The sequence below is a fragment of the Condylura cristata genome, unplaced genomic scaffold (genome assembly GCF_000260355.1).
Source record: "Condylura cristata isolate star-nosed mole 26May11 unplaced genomic scaffold, ConCri1.0 scaffold00029, whole genome shotgun sequence".
Lineage (NCBI taxonomy): Eukaryota > Metazoa > Chordata > Mammalia > Eulipotyphla > Talpidae > Condylura > Condylura cristata.
Genome location: NW_004567130.1, coordinates 24,123,062 through 24,145,686, shown reverse-complemented (window position 1 = coordinate 24,145,686; position 22,625 = coordinate 24,123,062). Strand labels below are relative to the sequence as shown.

General features: G+C 38.7%; 1 protein-coding gene across 4 annotated transcripts in view; it reads left to right on the top strand.

The window, feature by feature from the left end:
* Positions 1–22,625, top strand: part of SDCCAG8 (serologically defined colon cancer antigen 8) — a 172,980-nt gene that overhangs the window by 106,382 nt on the left and 43,973 nt on the right. For all 4 annotated transcript variants that reach the window (XR_001145907.1, XR_001145908.1, XM_012730926.1 and 1 more), the window contains exons 14-16: positions 4,944–5,071; positions 7,166–7,274; positions 16,816–16,947. Coding sequence is in view for 2 of the 4 variants with exons in the window: in XM_012730926.1 (XP_012586380.1) it covers positions 4,944–5,071; positions 7,166–7,274; positions 16,816–16,947 (369 nt within the window). In the remaining 2 variants the exon portion in view is untranslated. The remainder of the gene's footprint in view (positions 1–4,943; positions 5,072–7,165; positions 7,275–16,815; positions 16,948–22,625) is intronic.

The window sequence follows — 22,625 nt, the reverse complement described above, 5'->3', positions numbered from 1 at the left end:
TTTTTCTCTCCCTATTTGTTCTCTCCCACTATTCTATATTGACTCAAATATAAAAATGTCATCCCTGTATTACTGACCTCAACTTCTAAGAGTGGGTCTTTTGCTCTCTCTAACATGAGTTAGCAGAGGGTGCTAGCTTGTAGAACCAGGCAAAGGTGTTTAGGTTCATGTACAGGAGAGCCAGTTTGGGAAAGGGCAATGTACCCCGGAGCCCAAAGGTAGTTGGGGAGACATTTTGAAAGGATAAGCTCATGAGGACGAGAGGAGGAGCGCACGCTTCACGGTCTCTTCTGGGGGGGCCACACCCGGGCAGGACCGGACCCCTCATCTGCGCATGCGCACTGTCAACTTTCTCCCTCTAGTGTGTGCAATAGTCGCTCGTCAGGAGCTAACGGTTTTTATCTATCCGGGTCCCTCGTGGTCAGTGTAGTGGCTGAATTGCTTGGCCAAGTCTCGCCAGTCCACGATGGGGCTGAGACAGTCACCCTATTCCTTACATTTTCTTTTCCTGAAGCTCTCTTACCTATTGGTAGTAAATAAGTAGAGGATTTTTGATTCTTCTCAAATGTGGAACACATCCTGCTGCCTACTAATTTTAGTATTCTTTCTATTCAGTTATTGTTGATAATAATAATGAAATATTGACACAAATAGGGATGATCTTATCCCATTCTCATCTAACTAGTAGAGAAAGGGACACTTAACACCTTTGATGATACTCAGTGAGCTCTATTTGTTGACAGTTCATTCATTCATTAAATTTCTCTGAAAAAATTATTGACCAGTAATTTTTTTCTATGTTGTTGAATTAGAGTTGGAAGCATCAGTGTGAATGTAAAAGTATATGTACATTTATATCAACACGTGTAGTCAAATATTTATGTTTATACACATATCTATATGTTCATCTCCTGGCTCTGTCTATTAAGGTGACCTAGAAGTGGACCTAGTTATACCACCTAGTTACAGATCTTGGTTTCTAAATACCATTTTCCACTAAAAGGCACTGAACTTCTTGAGCAAATGCTGATTCCAGAATTGGTACGAGGACAAAACAACCTGAGCCTGGAATATCTTGTTAGAACGTGCACAGGAATAATTTTAGTTTACAGTGATGGAAAATATTTTGATAGTATGAAGATGCAAAGTTAAAATTATGCTCCAGTTTATTTTATACAATAGCACATTGTAGGAACCACCTTGGAGGGTTCCCACGGGCCAAATCCAGGATGAGTTGATTATTAAAAAGAATAACGATCATAATAGATTATACCCCATTGAATAAAATAAGAACCCTGTAACTTTATGCCACTGTCAGTAAATCACTAATGGGAAAGAAAGAAAAATCTTTCTGAGAAAGAATGGTAAGGTAGAAAAGTCACCACTGGATGGAAAGCTATCCAGTGAGAGTTTGATGAAGGATAGGATATTTGCACTTTCTTAGAATGTTCCAACAAATTATCTATTAATGACAAAGAGGGAGATAGTAATTTTACAGGAGAGCAGCCTGCATTTGGTTTCTTCAAGCACAGTGCTTTTGATTGTTATATGAAACAGCAGCTTGTTCTTCTGTGTTGCTACTGTTTCTAATGTTCCATTATGAGGTTATGACCCAATTTTTGCATTTAGCAGTTAATGGACATTTCTGTTGTTGCCAGTTTTTAGCTTTCATGAATAAATATTTCTGCTTCATTTTACTAACAACCAAGAAATTATCACTATTGCTTTTATTCCAATTGGTAAAATATGGTAAGTTTGGCTACAAAGTCATCAGTGATTTGAGTCAGAACTGAAAGAAAACAAGTCAGGGAAGACTCAGTTATCCTTCATGAATTGGTCATCAGCTAAATCTCATTTTTCTGTGCTTTTTTCTCTTGTATTTTTTTTTTTAATGAAATTCTTTGCCTCCTCTATTTTGGCCACTTTGAATCCTCCCCCCCCCCTTTTTTTTTAAAGATTTATTTATTTTTGCATACAGAACTGGGATACAGGCCAGAGGTGCAGGGGTGGTGACAGGATTCACCAGAGACAGAGTGGGGAGCAGAACAGGCAGATGACGAAGTCCACTGCTGAGGGGAGCAGCGGGCAGGTCAGGAGAGGTCTGCCGCGCCATGTGGGTCAACTCCGGGGCTTCATGCTGAAGTGGCTTTAGCTTGTTAGTGCTGTGCTTTAACACACTGTGCCACCAGGGAGGGCCCTGAGTTCCCCCTTTTTTTTTTTTAAATTCCATGTTTATCTTTATTTGATTCAGTGTCTTACAGAATACATTTCCCTTAATAGAGTTATGAGAAATATTAAGTGAATTGATAGGTGTTCTGTAATCCCCTTTCAGATATCAGGTGGTTTTTAAATCAACTTTAATTCATTTTTGCAATGTTTCTAGAGAGTTATAAAATAGGTTTCCCTAAATCAAAATACTTGAGATCCCACCTCTGCCTATATAGCACTTAAGTATAACCTTTGAGCAGATTTTTAATTCTTTATAACCCTCATTATTTTCAACTACAGTCTGAAAACATTTGATTAAAGAAATATGTGATTCCCATTCAGCTCTAAAATGGTTAGGTGTTATAAAAAGCTACCAAATCAGAAAGAAGCTGAAAAGGGAGAACACAACTTTGGAGGGATGAGGGAGAGGTAGGAAAGCAAAACCATGCCTTTATGCAATGCAAAAAGGTGGAGTTTCTTCAGTAGAGTGAATCTTATGATAGGATTTAAGAAACAAAAGCAGTATGTAACTCAACATTTGTCGGTAGAGCATTGCTTTAGACTGTTTGATTTTTAAGGAGTCTGCAATAAGGCACTAGTTCTTTTTTGTAAATAAAAATCTATGGTGAGACTGGAAATCCCTTTCTATACAGACACCGTAATTCCCAGTTTGAAAAGTGCAGCACAATTATGACCGTTGTCTGAAAATAACTATTAATAATGCTTTTTCACTTTCAGATGGAGAAAAATTTATTTTACGGTCACTTAATTATTTGGAATCTTAGTATCCAGATTTCTCTGCCTACACCCCCTGTACAGTAGGGATATAAGTAGGGATTTTACTTGGGGATGGTTATGGTTGAAAGAATCCACAGTGCTCTTTTTAGGCTGACATTGTAGGCACTGTCATCTCTGCTGACAAAACCATTAGAGCCTCTTCCGGGCACTCATCTTTTTTAAACTTGAGTAGATTTCCCAGCTTCCTTTAAAGACTGCAGTCTTCTTTGTCCCTATGTATAAGGCTGTTTATCCATCCAGCGTTTGCCGTATTCTAGGTGCCAAGTACCGAGCAGTGCTCAGAGAACACAGAGACAAAGATGACGAGACAAGACAAACATATAGCTAGTGTGAATAGTGCTATTTTAGTAGTATGTGTACATAAACATGTAGTGAAGTCACTGAGGAAATAATAGCTAATTTAGAACAGAGAGAAAGAAGGGGGGTTTGAACAGAATGGAGTAGTATGTATTAAGCAAGGGATAGAGGTCGGTGGGGTATGGGAAATGTTCCAGGAAAACAGAAAGATATGTCCAATAATCCATGGCCAGAAAATACATGGTGTGATTGGGTGTGGGAGAGGTGGGACAAAATACGACCCGGTCTGATTATCCATTTGATGCACATACCAGGTTGGAACTGAGTGTGAAGCAAGATTTTGGAACAAATCCAAGGAGGTATTGTTATTAGAAATACCAGACGGGACCTTATTTCACATTTAGCGTGGACCCCTGATGATTCCTTGAGTGCAGTGTGGGTGTATTTTCATTCTGTAATTTTATACTACAACATTTCCGCATGCATTGACCAACTTCAATACAGACTTTCCTTATGTTGCTTTATAATTAGAAGCCAGTGAATTGAAGTTCCACAGCGGTACATAGGCTAGTGGTGATAGCTTTATGGAATTGTTTATTTTTAGTTTGGCAAAGGCAAGGCAGTAAATATCTCAATTAGTAAACTAAAGCAGCATGGATGAGAAATGCCCACGAGGAGACTACAAGTTAGAAATAACTAAGTCAGTTAATTGAAGGAAACCCTCACATCACCCATGTTTAGTGTACGAAGAACCAACCTAATGTGTGTGAGCACAGTGTCAGTCCTCACAGCGCTGCCTGCGAGGAGGGATTTTTTCAGGTTCTAATTGCTTAAGGAAAACAATTTGAAAAAGGTAAAAAAAAAAAAATAGCTTAACTATATTTATCTCCTTACAACCACTGTGATTGGCTATTGATGACAGTCCGTCCCATTGGGCAAAGACACAATCACTGAGGCATGGGGCGTTGTTGACTGTGGAAGCTTCTCATCCTGCAGATTCTTTTTTGTGACCCAAAAGGGATTTCTTTTTTTTTATGAAGAGCTGGGGAAGTTATTCATGTCTATCAATATTTATATTCATGTGATATGGCCTAATGTGTGAAAACAGGCCTGTGGTACCACAGAATCACTCACTTGACTCTAGATAGACTCTCCTACGTGGTATTTTAGATTCCATTTTAAGCTTAAAACAAAAAGAAGATGTGGTCTGCAAAACTTAGTTTGATGAATTTAAGACTTACTTAGGGTACTGAGTCACACTCTTCCTTTAACTCCAGGATCTTTAGGAAATGTTAACCATTCAGAAGACGAAAGATCAGTTTTTGTAGTCGCTCTAAACATTAAGTGTATTGTAGGAAAAAGTATTTGTGTTTTTAAACGGTAACATACCATGGTTGTGTTTTGTCATCGTTTTTGATTTTCAAAGTTGTGTACTTCAGTCTTTTTAGAATTATAGCATGTGTGTTAACATTACATGAAAGGCAACTCCTTGGGGCTCTCTCTTAAAGGGGAGCATGGAGGCTCTAGAAAGATTGTTGCCTCTTTAGACTTAATATCTGTCTGCTCTCTGTGATGTATAGGGGAAATGAGGTGGCTCATGCATCTATAGATTAAGTATCTGTCTCCTCTTTGCTTTGTAGACTGGAAAAAGATAGCATTCAGCAGAGCTTTAGCAACGAAGCAAAGGCCCAAGCCCTTCAGGCCCAGCAAACAGAGCAGGAGCTGATACAGAAGATACAGCAAATGGAGACCCAGCATGACAAAACTGGTAGGTGGTAGGGGAAGATTAGAGCCTGGGCCTGGCTCACCAGCCCGGCCCACGCCTTACTGTGAAATGGCATCAGGAACACCTGTAACCTTTGGCTGGCCGAAGGGAGCAGATGCTAACTACACCGGAGATTTCGAATTACATATTAGTTAGCGTTTAAAAGAGAAAATGGAAAGTATTGCCCACTGTCTGTTGATTTCAGAGTGCTGCTCTCACATCTGTTGCACCATCTGGATTATGAGTTTATTTACCTGTGTTCAAGAAACGTAAAGCTGAGAGAGACCACAACAAAGTAGAAAAACAAAGGGCTTGTTTTTGGCTGGGTTTGCAGGCACACATGTTATATAAAGAAAATAGCATCAGAAGCTCTGCGGGAAATGCTCTGAGCTTACAGTTAGCGTCTCCCGAATAGCATTGAACCGTTCCCACAGTACACACATTATAGCTACTCTAAAAGCCTAATGAGTTTGCTTCCGCATCCAAACTGGAGAAAAGCTTTAGCCATTAATCGGTTCTTAATTCACTGTCGCAGCTGGATGTAATTCAGTGGCTCCAAATTGATATGTTCCTTTATTTAATCTTTGCAGCTTCGAACATTTTTAGCATTTGTATGATCTCTCCCCACCCCACCCCAATCTAGAGTGATGTTTAATCCTTTGCATTCTTCAAGTTCTCACAACTGCTGTGAAAATTCACTAATACAAGACATTGACCACAGCTGGCAGCTTGGCTAAAAATTGCCGTCTTTCATCACGTTGGCACTACCCTGTAGACCGAGTTGGCCAGTAACTCTTTACCTTTCATTTAAAAGTAAAATGCACTTTGCAAATAGGCAGTTTGATTTGTTTCGTTGGACCATTATGTGGTTCCTTTCACTTGTGAGTTGTGTGTTCGCAGACAGTGACAGTCAAAACAAGACAGTGTCAGTCATTAGAATTCCACACCACACACTCCAAGCTGATTGTACTATTAAGACAAAAGTTTAATTGATCCTGTCTGTTCCAGAAAAATGGTGCTTAATTTTTAGTGCCTTCATTTATTTTGCTTTGCATGCTATATGCTTTTTGCCAGTCTTTGGCTAAAATTGAAAAGAAATACAGGAATTTATTAAACCTTACACGTAAAGACACAATGTGCACACAAATCAATGTGTCCTTTATATAATCCCACGCTTAAAAAAATTAACTTATCCTATAGGTGAAAGACAACTAATGTAAAATTCATTAAATGATCTGTTTACTTATAAAGGAGCAAATGTCATATTTATGCTCATGGTTCCCTCCAGCACTTTAAGGAGTGATTTTTTTCCTACCAGCATTTGTTCTGAAGAGATGAAAGTTCATCAGACTTAGTGGTTGTTTTTAAGAGAAGGAGGAAATGATAGGATTAATTATTGTTGGTCTCCACTTGTTATCAGGATCCCAGTGACTAAGAAGGGTGGTATTTTCTCTTAGTGCTAGATGACATTATTTACCCTGAGAGTCACCTCAACAACACTTTGTATTTTGTGCACAACTATCACACTGCGTTAAACTTCTTAGGCCAAATCTTTCTTTATACTCTTGACAATAAAGTAAACGTTCTAAAGAAAATTAACTATTTTATCTTCATAACTAAAGAAACAGATGCAGGATGGGGCTTGCAGGCTACGTGACCAATATGAAATGTCAAAAATGAATTAGAGAAGAGAGTTCCTCAATGATGTTACTTTTGCCTTATCTGGTTGTGATCACTTTTGACACCATCTAAAATAAAATTGTCAAAATAAAATGGAATAGCTTGTGTGTTGCAAAATTATAAGCATCTATGATGTCAGTTGAGGTATTTGACAATTTACCAACATGTTTAAACATTACACCAAACTGGGATGATCAAAAAACGTTTCTGGCATAAAATTATTAGGAAAATAAAGGTCCCACATGATTTATTATCTTTCCAGGTGAGTTGTCCTTTGTCTTAGGATGTAAAAAATGATCTAGTGGTTTACAAGAAATATTTAATGGTTTTAGTGCTTTTACCACTTCCATATGGAAGTCTTGCAGAACTTCAAGCATAAATATCTTATGTTGGTGGGGGGCTTATTGTTATTTCTAGAAAATGAACAGTATTCACTGCTGACCTCCCAGAACACACTTTTGAAAAAGTTCATGGAAGAGTGCAATACAATAGTCAAGAAACTGGAACAAACCTCTCAAAAAAGCAGGTAAGTAATATTATACTATAGTTTTGAGCCTGTGAATTCTGCAATTTCCCTTAGACATAGCATTCCCACCCATGAATAGTCTAGTCCTCAAAATTAGAAATATGTTGAAATATTTCCTGGGAAAATATTTTTCTTAACTGCCCATAAAGACAGGGTTTTGTTTTTTCATGATTATGTATACATACTATTACTTGACTTTTTTGATGTTCAGACTTGAAAACTATGCATTTTCAGACACAAAGGAAGAATGATAATTGTTCTAATAAAGAATGTAGAAAAGTCAAGCAGACTGTAGGCCAAATCACAATAAATGATGTGTATATATATATAAAATGAAAGCATATGATACTTTGAAGAAAACAAACCACAGCCATCCTTCCCTATTCTTGAAGTTGTTTTATTTTAATACAATAGCCATCATTCATTTCGTAGACACACTGCTCCTTATAAATCCACTGATTGGGGACTTAATGATTTTTTTTTCTGCATGTTCAATATGATTACCTTACTAAATCTGATTTTCCCTGCTTTATATATTCTAAGCTGTAAAAGAAAAAGACAAAACAAAACAAAACAAACCTAGTTTTCATCTCATTGTTGACAGCAATTGCAATCTCCTGCAAACTTATTTGACCTGCTTGAATTGTGAGTTCCATTTGTAAATAAATGATTTGGGACATTTAAAGTTAGTTATGAAAAGCAACATCCAGGCAACTGGCTATATGTCAACTATCACATTTCAATATAAGTTAGTGGAAGAATAACCTGTACGTGTCTCTGTATTTTTCTAAGATTCAGTTAGGTCTACACAAAGTCAACAGTATGTCTCATCAAGATGCCCCATCCAGAGAGCATTTACAGGGAGTCAGAGATCTGTCATCGCCCTGAGTCTCTTGGTTTCTGCATCTATACACTGGCTCAGAGGATGGGATCTTTGGGGAGAACAGAGAGCTTATGAATCCATTTTTTTCTACTCGTAGGAAGACAGAGGCGCTTACAATCACTCGGAATGTGCTCCAACATGTGTACCTTCTTAGCAGATACCAATTAAATATCTTGCTTGGACAGGAGAAAAGCTTCAGCATGCCAAAACATTAGACACTTTCAGGAAATTTTACAAGAAACCTAAATGATCTTGGTTTTCTTTACCTGAAATATTTTATTTGCTTCGCATAGCTTCTAAAGCAAGTATTTAGTTAGAAACGAGCAATCTAGATTATATCATTTCAGATAAATGTATGTTGCTCTGGGGTTTATGATCTTGTATTGTCTTCAGATTGCTTTGTGACTGACTATTAATCATCTTGCTCCTAAGGACATATAATTCAGAAAAAGTAAATGCCCATGAGAGAAAAGGCTGCTAGGTGCTTGGTAAATATTATTTAGCTTTCACAATAACTTGGCACAGGGGTGATTAGTTTATTTTATAGATGAGGAAACCAAAACTCAAAGTGTTAAGTGGTTAAGGGGAAAGCTAAGTTTGAGCTTAAGCCTGTGATCTGTCTAAGAAGTGTCACGCTCTACATGCACCGCTGAAAGCATCCAGGCCAAAGTAGTTACGACAGTAAAGTTTAGGCAAGAAAAATTAGTCTTTAAATTCACATGGATAACGGGGTGTAGTGGCCTGGGTTACCCTGTGCCTGTGACCCGGGCCCCATTTTTCCTGCTAGGTCTACCCTGTACTGGTCTAGCGAGCTTGAACCTCAGCTCTTCTTACTTCTGTTTCTGTGACTCCTGACAAATGCCCCTTGATGTCTAACACGATAAATATTTATAGAGTGACTGAGTGAAGCAAGTAAGTGAGGTGTCCCCCCCACACACACACCCCTGATTTGAATCTGGTTACAGCTGCTCCTTTGTTAAGGGCAGGTAATGTGCAGTAAAATACACTTTGGAATTTAGAAAGAACTAGACATCAATTTGAATTTCACTTTGCCATTTAGCTTGAGAGTCTTAAGTCCACTTCCTACTCTCAAACCTTAGCTTCCCCATCTCTTAAGAACATTTCTAAATGTCACAGGATTATTGTGAAAATTACACACACACACACACACACAGAATAACCTTGCGCAATGCTTGACCCAGAAGCACACAGCTGCCGTTGCCATTAATAGCATTGTTTTAAGGGTTTTGACTAGTAATTGGTTTATCACTTTCTCAAGCTATTACTGCTTAGCTGTTGAGGGTCTGAGTGCCATTTTTCTGACAGATAAAAAGCCTAAACCACAATTAAAACCTTTTAAAAGGCAAAGAAGGGTTAGTAAAATGTAGATCTGATTGTCTTGTTTTGTCTTACCCTAGTGCCTTGTTTTCTAAATCTGAAGAATTGAAATTGACATCTACTATAACTTTATAATTTGATCCAAACCTCAGGAGTGACAAATAGCAAATACTCAATTAATTGTTACTTAATTCTTAGAACCTTGAGAGCCCTCCAATTTACAAAATACCCATTTTGCGTTTTGTGTATCTCAGGAGAAAGTAGTAGGTAGGATAAACTGTGTGTGTGTGTGTGTGTGTGTGTGTTTAGAGTGTTTTGTTTATTTCTTTATTCTTCATTTCCTTCTGGCTCCCTACAGGAAGAAAATGAGATCCTCAATGATTCATTCATGTAAAATCTGACTTTGCATTTTGATATTACCTTTTGCACACCTATAAAACTTGAAGGGCTCAGAGTATTTCTTAGGTAAAAATGATAAACTTAGTAACTCCCATAAGCCCTCCCGAGGGGTACTGCTCCGCATCCCTTGAAACTTGTGACATGAGCCATCTCCCCTGCGCTTTGAAATGAGAAAAAACCGTGGCGTTTCTTGAACCTTCTAAAGCGCTGCCACTGTGGAAGCTCAGATTTCAGAATACCCACTTACACAATATGATAATATTGATCCAGGTTTTCCTCCAATCACTACAGTAAATTTTTTTCCCTCAACAGTGCGTATGTTTATTTTATCTTGATCAACAATTTAAAACACACTTTCTGCTCCCCTTTTCTTACTAGTGACATTTCTTTGAGTTGCGTGTTATTCAAAATAGCATAAACAAATGGATCCGTCCCATTTTAAAGAAGCTTTTTTACTCCCGGCTCTCGTCACTTGACTAGAATCCATGCAGAATCACCAGGAAAGCTGCAATCTGGACTCACCATCCCCACACGCCCTTACACTCGCTTCATGCTAGACTGCTCCGAAAGTGTTTAGAAATGGCTCCTCCGTGTGTCTGCGCTGCGTGTTTCTCCCCAGCTAGGAGTCAGAGGCAGTGTGGCAGTGCCCAGTGCGTCTGTCTCCACCGTGACTGCACAGTCCTGCCCGCACGCCTGTGTCCACACTGCTCCAGAGGCGCCGAGCCCCGGGGTGTGTGAATGGGGCGTCCCATTTTCAAATGAAAAATAAGCTGCTGATGGTGTGCATTTTACACGGCTTATTTTTGACGACCAGACAAGAGATTTAATGCCCTTTCGCTTCTCATTGGCACCGGGAGGACATTCTGGCTGCCGGGGGTTGAAGCCCACATAAACTTTAGCTACAGCTTCATCCTTAGCCCCAGAACCCTGAGGGCTTACTCCAGCCCCGGGTGGTTTGGGAGCTAGGTAAGTGGAGCTGTCTAAATAGCCTCGGTGCAGGTGTGGTTTTTCTTCATGGGAGGGAAGAAAGTCTTCCCTCTCCCCAGGTGCTCGGATGAGTCAGCAATAAAATGTTTGCAGTGTGATCTAAAATGTGCCCTGGGAAGTGCTCGGGAAGCCTGCGGCTGGCCGGGCACCCTCCTGGAGCTGCAGAGTGGAGATCTGGCCTGTGTTGGGGGTTCGGGGTTCGCCTGTCAACGCTTGCTGTGAAGGAGCAGGATGCAGAGCGCAGAGCCAGGGAGGAGCGTTGGCGGCTCTTCCTTCCTTTCCAGCGTCACTCTCTGAGTTGCTGGGCTTGCGGATGGACGTCTGACACTGCCCACTGTGTATCTGTGATTTGAGTTTTGTAATTAAGAAGAACAATGGGGGCCCGTTGGGTCTCCTTACATATAATGGTTGGTTTAATTTGTTTCACTTCTATCTTGTTAATTGTAAATTGATCATTAAGATTTGAATTCTAATCTGTCACCAGGGTTGTGGGTATTGAGGCTAGTGCAATGATCCTGGTTTTAATCACTGATGATGAGAAACAAATTTTATCATTTTGGTACATATTGCAGTTCATATATTTTAACACTGTATTTTATGGTGTTATAAATATTGTTAAATGACTTTTAGTGTAGTTTTACTGTGTGAACTATAATGTATAAATTATATTACTGTTTTGGCAACAGTAGGTATCCAACTGTGTGAATTTAATTGAAGTAAAGAACACCCGCCCGCTTGGGCGTTTTTTTTTTTTTTTTTTTTTCCCCTGTGCATGTTTAGATGTTTAGTATTAGGTTAGAATGCTGCAAAAATTATCTTGTACAAGAAGAAACTGATAGTGGCTTCTACTAATAGTTACCAAAAGTCAAATGAGAATCAAAAAGAATAATAAAAAAGAAAAGAAAGAAGGGGTCTTTTTTCCCTTAAAAAATAATGCTAATTATAGTAATAAAATATTATTTGTCATGCAAGAGCAGTTATACAACTGAAATATAAAAATGCAGGGAAAAGTTTGTGCCTCTGTACAGCCAGTAATTATCTAAATTTTCTAGGAAAGTATATTAGAGTCAGTTATCCTTCATAAACGCTAGGAGAATCATGCCATGAATGTAATCCTCAGACTAATGTAGGAACTGACAAGCTTACTTTTGAACTTTGCAAACTACTAGTCCTTGAAGCATTATCATGTTGTCCATGTCCATTTACCAAATGTAAATGAGCTACAAACAGACAAATTACCATTAAAAACAAAGAAAAAGAAACCAAAAATAATGCAGTGCAGAAAAAAATATATAGCATATATCTGATAGCAATATGTACTTTACAAATAGCATTCAAATTTTCTGTGATTGCCTAAGTTAAGGCCTCTTCACTCTAAGACATTTATATATAACCTCTGAGAAGAAACAGGGAAAGTGTGCTGTCCCTCATCGGGTTTACTATGGCTAACTTTTGATGCATTTCCTTCCAGGCATTAGCATTTGTATATAAATGTGTATGCGTACATATACTTGGGTTGCGAGTAAAATGATACCATAGTTAGTTTTGCATTCTGTTTTTTTCACTTAATACTATCTAATGGACATTTTTTTATATGTCCTTAAATATTCTGGAAACAACTTTATAATTGAATCACTTGCATGCACAATTCATTAGACATTTAAAATGTTTCCAGCTTTAACAGTTATGAATAACATGATAATAAGTTTGCACATAAATCTGAATTTCTGATGAATCCCTTAGGCAAATGCTTTAAACAATTTGGCTGGTCCAGAGACTCTGTACACCTTCAAGGCTACCAGTATTACTTGGCCCGAGTGCTAGAATCTGTTGAGTATATATGTGTATGCCTATCTGGTGTCACCAAAAAAATATGAAAGATTGCAAACTATAAAGGAGGGAGACGCAATATGGCACGTGGGCAGAGCAACCCCGTTAGCATCGGATGGGCCCGTGTTTGCCTCAGGGATTGGCTAATCACATGTGGGTGCCTGAAGGACATCATTAAACCTGTACATACCTCGCAGATGTAAGGGAAATGCACACTCTGTAGTTTGAGATGACAGGAAGCCACCCAAGAGATCGTGGGTTCCATTCCAGACTGTACAATAAAACGAAACTTACAATAAGGCGCGTGAGATTTTTGGTTGCGCAGTGCATTAAGTCATGTTGACCCTACAGTGGTCCATTAAGCGTGCTATAGCACTGTGTGTGTTTTAAACTGTGCACACCTTAACTTAGAAATGCTTTATTGCTACAACAGACTAATCATCATCAGAGCCTTCATTCGGTAGTAATGAATTTTTGCCACTAACCTTCAGGTTGTAAACAAACTTAGTGTCTGTGAAGACCAACAGTAACACACTATAAAATTAGGTATGTCTGTGTTAAAGTAAATAGGCGTGCAATCAATGTTGTATTTTGCCTTTCTTTGAATAATAATAAAATTTGAAGTTTTAGTAAATGTTTACTGAAGATTTAAGTTTCTTCTTACTGATTTTTTCATACTTGTATTTTTAATTGGAATTTTGATAGAGTAGGGATAACACTTTATTCAATGATGCTTCTAAGCTACACTTTTTAAATTTTTTTATTATAACCTAGTTCTTTTTGTTTTTTATGAATTTTTCAGTCAAAGTAATTTTATTTTTAAAAAAATGCGATCATTATAAAAGTGAAGAAACTATGGAAAAGGAAAATGTTTTCAATCCCAATTCCCAATTTCCAATACCTAGAGATATTAATATGTGCCATGTATGTCAGAATATTTTGTGATAATATGGGTTCATTTTATGTATACTGCTTTTTAGTGTTTCCTTTATTATGAAATATTTTAGGTGAGTAATGAAATTGATAGCATCTTGATATTGCTACTACGTACAATTAATGTATTCAGTCTTCTGTTGACAAATTTCTGGGTTGTTTCCAGATATTGGGTTGAAAAGTAAGGTTGCTTAAAGAAACAATACAACAATGAACATTCTCATGAAAACGTGATTTTTCTTGTACATTTTTATGTTGTAACATTTATATACTTTTTATGATTTTTTTTAAGTGACCTTGGGGGGAGGTGTACCTGAGACAGATAAACATTGTTCTGCATTTTAAAAATCTGGTTTAGGGTAATTTTTGTCCTTTTGGAATTAATTTTAGTGCATAGTACATATTGTGATAGAAAATACTAATATTGGAATAATGCCAAACTAAGGTTTTTACACTACCCCTAAATTCTTCTATGTTGCATGTGATTTTGAAAGGAGAAACCTAAGTTAATTATTAACTGATTTAGAATTTCAAATACAAAGTCTTGGTCAGGCAAATGCAGACTTGATCTGAACTTGAAAATAATTCATGCCCTCATGTATAATCTGGTAAGAAAGATGAAGCACAGAGCACAATTCAGAGGAATGAATTATCAGATAATATATGCATGAAACTAGAGAGAGTTCTTAAAAATGTGCTGACATATTGAGAACTGCAAGGTTAATTAATCAGAGCAAATTTCCTTTGAGATGACATTTGAGCCACAATGAAAACAAAATGAGAAGTGAGGTAGACTGAAAGTGAAAGTTGCTTCATACATGTGAGACAGGTGGGTAGTTGGGATGGATTCCCTTAGCAAATCCAAATTTTTTTCTTGGCCCAAAAGAGAGGACTAGCTCACCTAATGGACGAATCATTTATTTGGAGGGAAATGATTTTACATAGTCTTAAATTTCAAGAAATAAGTCAATCGTCAACTACTAGAATTTCCTGTGCCAGAGGTATAAACTTTCAATTGTCACCTATGATGCAGTGAAGCTTCAGGAGATGGTGACAGTGGCAGCTCTGGTTAGTTAAAACAAGGGTAGAGAAACATTTTTTCTTAAATAGACAACTTTCTGATCTCCAAATCTGGAGACTCAGCTTAGTCACCCAGGTCTGCCGCACCCTGTGGGTCATCTTCAGGGCAGGGATCGAACTCATGCTGAGGTGGCTTTAGCGTCTCAGTGCTGCGCTTTAGCCCGCTGCGCCACCAGGGAGGGCCCTGTTTTTGGTTTGGTTTGTCTGACTCCATTTTGTTTCTTTGTGTTCTACATGTGAACAAAGTCATTCAGTATTTGTCTCTTTCAGGGAGATGAATTTTTTTTTCTTCTTTTTAAAGATTTATTCATTTATTCATACAGAACTGGGGTACAGGCCAGAGATGTGGAGGGTGAGAGGATTCAGTAGAGACAGAGTGGGGAGCAGAACAGGCAGATAGACAAAGTCCACTGCTGAGGGGAGCAGCGGGCGGGTCAGGAGAGGTCTGCCGCGCCCTGTGGTCACCTCCGGGGCAGGCGGGGATCGAACTCATGCGGAAGCGGCTTTAGCTTCTCAGTGCTGTGCTTTAACCCGCTGCGCCACCAGGGAGGGCCTCAGGAAGGTGAATCTTAAGTGACCACAGTGGAGGATACTTATGCATGAAACAAACTGAGCTAAGGTTCCAGAAGAAAAAAATTGGAAGACAGGGAGAACAGTGTGCTGAAAGCAAAATTGACTGTTTCATCCCCACCTCATGCAGACCTCCACCCAGAAATCTAGGGGTTTTTTCTGTGAAGAAATTAAATCAGCAGGCGCTGATTAATCCAATAACTAGATTAGATTAGAGAGACTAATAGAAAGTCTGCATTCTGAGAGGTGCGATTTCCACTCCTGTATTTCCAACCAACTCACTAACGGATAGGGCGGCACACAAATAAACAGGAAACTGGGGCTCCTTCTGTTCTGAGGGCCTCAAAAGAACCAAAAGATCCTTCTCTTTAGAAATAGAATAGTCACAAAGGACAGAATTACAGCTACTGATACTGACTCAGTCACTACAGCCCGCTCACTTGGGCTGTTGCACACAGTGAAAGTAAATGGACACAGTGAAAATGTAATCATAATACATGACTGAGACAGCAAGGAACAGCATTTAGCTAGTCTTCATGATGTAAATACTGCTAATGATTTAACCACAAGTTGATATACTAGTAGCTATTACTTTGACAAGCCGAAGATGAGGGGAAGGGGGCATATAAGAGAATTTAATTTTCAGCTACCATAATGAATCACTAGAAATTTTTTTTCTGGGTAAAGCAAGAGATATTGATGTGTACATATATTTAGAAACATAGAAGTAAATACCAAAAGAAATAACTCTAAAAAATTAAAAGTTATTTGTCACTGCTTAGCAGGATTGGGAATGACAGTAGAGGATTGCCATTTTTCATTATTCCTTTTGGAACCACATTATTTTAATCATGTGCCTTTAAATTAGCTATGCTCATTAAAACAAGCAACTCCCGGGCCCTCCCTGGAGGCGCATCGGATTAAAATGCAACAGTTCTGTGAAGCTGTCTGCAGCCACTGCAGCACCAGTTCAATCCCCGGCCAGGGAGTGACCCACAGGGCACAGCAGACCTCTCCTGTCTCACCTGCTGCTCTCCTCAGCAGTGTATTGCAGTCACTCTGCCTGTTCTGCTCCGCACTCTCTCTCTGGTAAAGCTTCTTACCCCCCAATCCCCATATCTCTGGCCTGTATGCATAAATCATTAAAAATAATAATAAAGTAAAATGAATAACTCTTTGTTATAGAGATTAGACGTGGGTTGCTCCTTTAACATCGTGATAACTTGCCTACAGTAAATATTTGGTTAATGGATAATAGTCTTTTTATAAAAGGAATTTGACCATTGTCATTTTTGTCTCCTTCCTTGGAGAAACCACTTCTATTACGGTAAGTTGTTATTTCTTTGTGTGCCACTTGAGACCCTATTACATATAGCAAAATTTCTACTATACATATACTGTACATTTTGCAACTTCTGAAATATTTTACAGAAATTAATTTTTATTTATGTGGTCATGTTGTCATGTTTCAGCACCAATGCTATATAACCATTTATCATGTTTGTGTTTCCAACTGCCTAGGTCTAAAATAGCTCAGCTCAGTCAAGAAAAAAGATACACATCTAGCAAAATAGAAAAGTTACAGAGAAGAAATAATGAATTGGAAGAACAGTGTGTCCAGCATGGTAAACTGCATGACCTAATGAAGCAAAGGTAATAGATTTAATAATCAACTAACTAGCCTATGCTGAATGCGTCTGTGCAACAGAGTGGAAATTGCTGTGGAGTACATAGAATTCACGACTACTCTGGTACTCGAGGGACATGCTCAATATCTAGCACTTTTATATATTTGTGTTCTCTTAATTTAGATTGGTCTGATAGTGCACAAAGAAGAAAGCTTATTCTCCCTCCTATTCCCTAAAGACAATCAGATTTACTACAAAGCATTGTAGGAAAACCGTCCACCTTTAAAATATAAGTAGTAACGTAAGACGGAAGAATTCAAAACTTCCCTTTTATAAATTCAATTTTGTAAGACAAAATAAGTAACAAGCCCACGGAGGCTAAATATCTTAGCCACAGTTTATACTAACAGCTTTCTAAGTCAGCACTTGACTCCAAACCCTCCGCTTTTCTAGTAGTGTTGCTTTGAGTGAGTTTTGTGATTTCCTTGAGCATTGTTTTCTTTTTCATCCTTGTACTGGTTAAGGCTAAGGGCCACTTTGCAGTTTGATATCAAAATCAAATGTGTGTAGAGCATCTGATTCAGAGTCGCCATGTGTGGCATCAAAGACACTAGATGAAGAAACTCTAGCTCAGAGAGATTAATGAATTTGCTGAAAGTGACAGATTAAGCAAATGGTAAAGTTCAAACCTAAATCTTGTTATTTTGACTCCAAACTCCTTTCCTGTTTTGTATATTCCTTGTGTGTGTGTGTGTGTGATAAGCCTAGCCCATATTCCCATATTGTTTCCCATAAATGATCACTTCTACTTTTATTATTAGAAATTATGATATATAGAATTCATGACTACTCTGGTACTCCAGGGGCAATATTGTAGGCCCCCTGGGGAAAACATAGCTCAGTGTTTTATAACCTACGATGAGTTGGGTTTTGTAGATTTGGTCTCCAGAGAGCAGCAAATCAAACACAACTTCCGGTGGAGATGGTTTCTTGGCCTCCAGCTTCCCACCCATCCTAGTCCCCAATCACGCAATTCTCCTCATTTCCAAAAAGTACTTCTTTTAATGTATAAACTCACTTTGTTTTAATTTATAGCAATATAAGTTATATGGAGAGAAGGGAGGTATTTGTGCAACTCTTATCAGTTTTAATTTTTTTTTTAAGAATTATTTTTTTATTTTTTACCTAGACAAATTGGGATGTAGGCCCGAGGGACAGCACATGAAAGGATTCACCAGAGGCAGAGCAGGGAGCAGAACCGTTAGATTGGCTGACATAGACTGGCGAGGAGCAGTGGGCATCACAGGCGTCATCTGTGGGTTACCTCCCAGACCTGGGATCGAACTTGGGCTACTGAGACTTAACCCCTAGGCCATTGGGAGGCTTGATCAGTTACTTTATAGATAGAAAAAAGACAGTTTGGAAATGGCACTGATTTTTCAGTCTCCAGAATATGAAAACAGGGTAATAATAATTCATTTATTCACTCAGTAAAATATTTATTACATCCAGACACTGTCCTAGGTCAAAGGTCAGAAAACTTTTCCTTTGAAGGTCTAGAGAATAAATATTTTAGGTCTTGTGGGTCACAAGTGATCTCTGTGGTAGTCTTCTTTGTTCTGTTTTTTACAGCCTTTTTTCAAAAAAGCTAAAGCCACACTTAGCTGGAGGCCAGCAAACCATCCAGACAGATTTCACCCTTGGGCTTTATTTGCTCTTCTAGTGAATCTCCAGTTTATCCTTTTAATTCATACTTATTTTCTTGCATTTGTATATTGCTTAACGCCCACAATGTCCTAACAAATTTTATCTTGAAACAAACCAAGGAAGTCGCTGTTAATATCATCTCTATTTCCAGATGGAGAACTAAGGCTCAGAAAGATAAAGTTGCCAACTGAAGGTCAGATAGCAAATTAGTCATTCGATCAACAAAGATTTGATTGCTACTACATATCATGGTCTCTACCACATGCTGGGAATAAAAGAGCAAAGTAATAGTTCTAGTCTAATGGAGTTTACAGACTTAAAAGGATGATGGCTATTGACAAAAAGACTTTCACAAATACCTGATTAATTATCGTATCTAACAGTTCTATGAAAGCAAAATATACTCTGTGATGAGGGGAGTTATCCTGCTCAGCGAAGATTTGAGTGATAAATGGCATTTGAAAAGAGTATTAGGATTATTAGGACATTTAAGCAGAGGTTGGCAAACTGTGTCTCGGCTCACCGCCCATCTTTGCCTGGTTAGGAACATAGTTATGCTCCTGTGTTTACATATTGACTATACCTCTTTCGTGCTACACGTGGGAGTTGAGTAGTCGAGTTGCAGACTCACCATTAGGCCCACAAAGTCTAACATATTTATGCCTTATTCCTCTCGTCTTGTAAATTGGTGACTCCTGTTCTACAGAAAGAAAAACTATAAAATTCATTCAACAAATATTTATTGATTGCCACTATGGGTCCCATTCTCTACCCCGTGTCTCAAAGTAGAAATCTCAAAGATGGAGGGAAAAAATTGCATAAAGTGGAAGAGAGATGGTATGCAACGAGGTTGGAAACATAGATGATGACCAGAACTAAGGTTTTCTTATGGGCATTTGATTTTATTGTGATACAAAAGGGAGAAAGTTGACAGACATTTTTAAAACAGAATGATGTGGTTGAATTTGCATTTAAAAACAGCATTCCATATTGAGAAACCAAACAATGACAATGACAACCTTTATTATTTTTTTTACTTATACATACATATTTTTTACATCACTGCTTATTTTGTGCAATGTTTGATTCCTCCGCTCAGGTGTAATCCTCGTAAAATTCCCACCACCAGGCCACCCCTGCACCATCACCATATCACTTGGGGCCTCCCACTCCCTCCACCCCTGCTGTGTGTCTCAGATGTGTCTGCTAGTTGAGTCATCTTCCTCCCACCTTGTTCGGCTCCCTTATATTCAAATCTCCTATAAGTGAAACAATCTGGTATTTTCCTTTTCCTTCTGACCTATTTCACTGATCATGATCCCTTCTACTCCATCCATGTTGCTGCAAATGGCATGAATTTATTTATCTTTTTGATTGTTGAGTAGTATTCCATTGTGTATGAATACTGTATCTTTTTTATCCAGTCACCTGTTTGGGGGCAGTTAGGTTGTTTCCATATCTTAGCCACTGTAAACAGTGCTGCAGTAATCATAGAGGTGCAGGTCTCCTTTCAAATGACTGTTTTTGTGTCCTTTGGGTAGATCCCCAAGAGTGGAATTGCTGGGTCATATGGAAGCTCCATTTTTAGTAGTTTGAGGTTCCTCCATACAGCTTTCCATAATGTTTGTGTTATAGGTCAGGGGACGAGGCACCCCAGAACCCTCAAGCTTGCCCACTGCAAGTAGGTTCTGCCGTCCGCTGCATCAAGACAAGACATACTCTAGTGTGTAAGACCTTCAGTGGAAAGGAACTTTAATACCACTAGTGTGCAAGACCCAAACAGGAAAGAATGAAGTTTCTAAATCAAGCACCAGAAGTTCCCCATCCCCTCATGGGTTAATGCCCAACCAAATAGGATTGGCCCAGACAGAGCAGACCCACTGAGGCCCATGAGCTCAGTGGGATCAGTCCCAAAGGCTGAGCCCCGAGTCACAGGAATGGTCAGGTTCTACACAGGTTGTCTGAGGAACCTTGTCTCCGCATGCATCACAGCATACGCATTCTGTATTGTTTGGGAAGCGGTCAGGGTAGCCATGGCTACTAGTGTGGACAAGCAGTAGCCTGCAGGGACTTTCTGCTCCAGCGAGCAGCAGAATCCAAGCAACAGACTCCCCCAAGCAGCAGGCCTGGGAAAGGAGCAGAATCTGAGCAGCAGAGCTGGGGCACTGCCTGCTTCACTAGCAGATTCAGGGTGCAGAGTTCCTTGCCCCTGAGGACATTTCTTTGTGTTGGTCATTCCTCATTTAGAAGAATTATCAGGCCCAAAGCCTGCTGGGTAGTCATCACCAGAAGTCTGACTCCAAATCATATGTTCTTTCTGCATTTCTTATGAACAGCTTTAAAACCTATTAAGTGACTATTTTAAAAGTACTAAAATTTGGTTTTTATGGCCAGAGCAATTTGTCAACAGTATTAATAAAACATTGCATCGGTTGCTTCCATATCTCTCAAGCTGTGATAGTTTAACGACTTCCGATGATTTAGGGGAAGTCCATTCAGTTATTATTACCTTATCAGTGTTATCCTGAAGGCACCTCGGCTTTTAAATGTTGCTGCTATTTTAACTATAAATTGCTCTTAATTTAGCTTTATGAAAATTAATCCCATTTGTTGTGAGTTGTCTTATTAACCCCTTACAGTAATATTGCATATTTTCATCAGCACTGTATTGGCTTCTCAGTAACTATATTCCAATTCTTTTACGAATTGTAATTCAGATGTGAATTATTGGCATCTCCTTGGCTAATGCAAATGGGTAAATATTCCCTCCTCCCTGTCACGCACCCCCTCCCCCATCCGTTTGCTTTAGAGAGGCATTCCTTTAGTGACCTTGCTACTTAGAAATCATCTGGTTTTAATTAACTGGTATCATATGTGATTAAAGAGAACTAACAAAATGGCTATACTATTTTAGATTTATATGCCAGTTTTTCGTGATATCAAAGTGATACATAATCTGCATTTCTAAATAAAAGAAACGACAACTTTCAAAATATCTCTGTTGAAATTGCTCTTTGTTAGAAATTGTTTTCATTTCACTAAACCACAGAAATGCAGGATCCCGTCGGGTGCCTTCCCTGAGTCTACCTGAGAGTATTACATGAATGAAAGGAGGAGGCCATAAGAACAGGAAGAACTTATATAATGTGACCCCAAATGTATAAGCAAAATAGACAATTTTTAGAAAGATTTATTTATTTATGCATACAGAACTGGGGTACAGGCCAGAGGCTCAGGGGTGCTGAGAGGCCTCACCAGAGACAGAGTCAGGAACAGAACACACTTATCTACGAAGCACACTGCTGAGGGGAGCAGCAGGCGGGTCAGGAGAGGTTTGTGACACCATGCGGGTGACTTCCCTGGTGGAGGATCAAACTCATGCTGCAGTGGCTTCAGATAGCTTGTATAACATGCAGATGGCTGGTGATAGAAACTTAACAGAGAAAAGAGAATGTCTGGTTTTGTAATACTATCGTAATGATGTATAAATTTTCTGAGGTTTTGCTTTCCAAAAATTAGTTCTCAAAATGGCTATTATCCATGAAACATTTGTGTGTGTTTGTGAACAGGAGTAGAACCATTTCCTCCTTATCATCTGTGGAAAATATGCAGCAGTTTAAAAAGCAGGTATTTTAAAGGTATTATATAGAAACTATGTATTATGTAGAAATATAGAATGATAGCATTAAAGTGACTTTTGAGTCACTCTTTTCCATTAAATGCAAATCTGAATGTTTAAAGCTTGCATATGTGTCATTATGAGAAAGCAGAGACCTATAGAGCTGAGGCACTGCTGACTCAAGCTGCTCCCGGCCGCTCAGCCTCTGCCTTGCGTTGTGGGGTAGGTGATGAGTAGGTACTGAGATGCCGAACAGGCTGCTCATACAAATTTGGTTTCTAACCGACCAGTCTACTTATCTCTAATTCTTTTGTTTGTTTGTTTTTCAAAGATTTCTTTATTTAGGCATACAGGACTGGGGTACAGGCCAGAGGCGC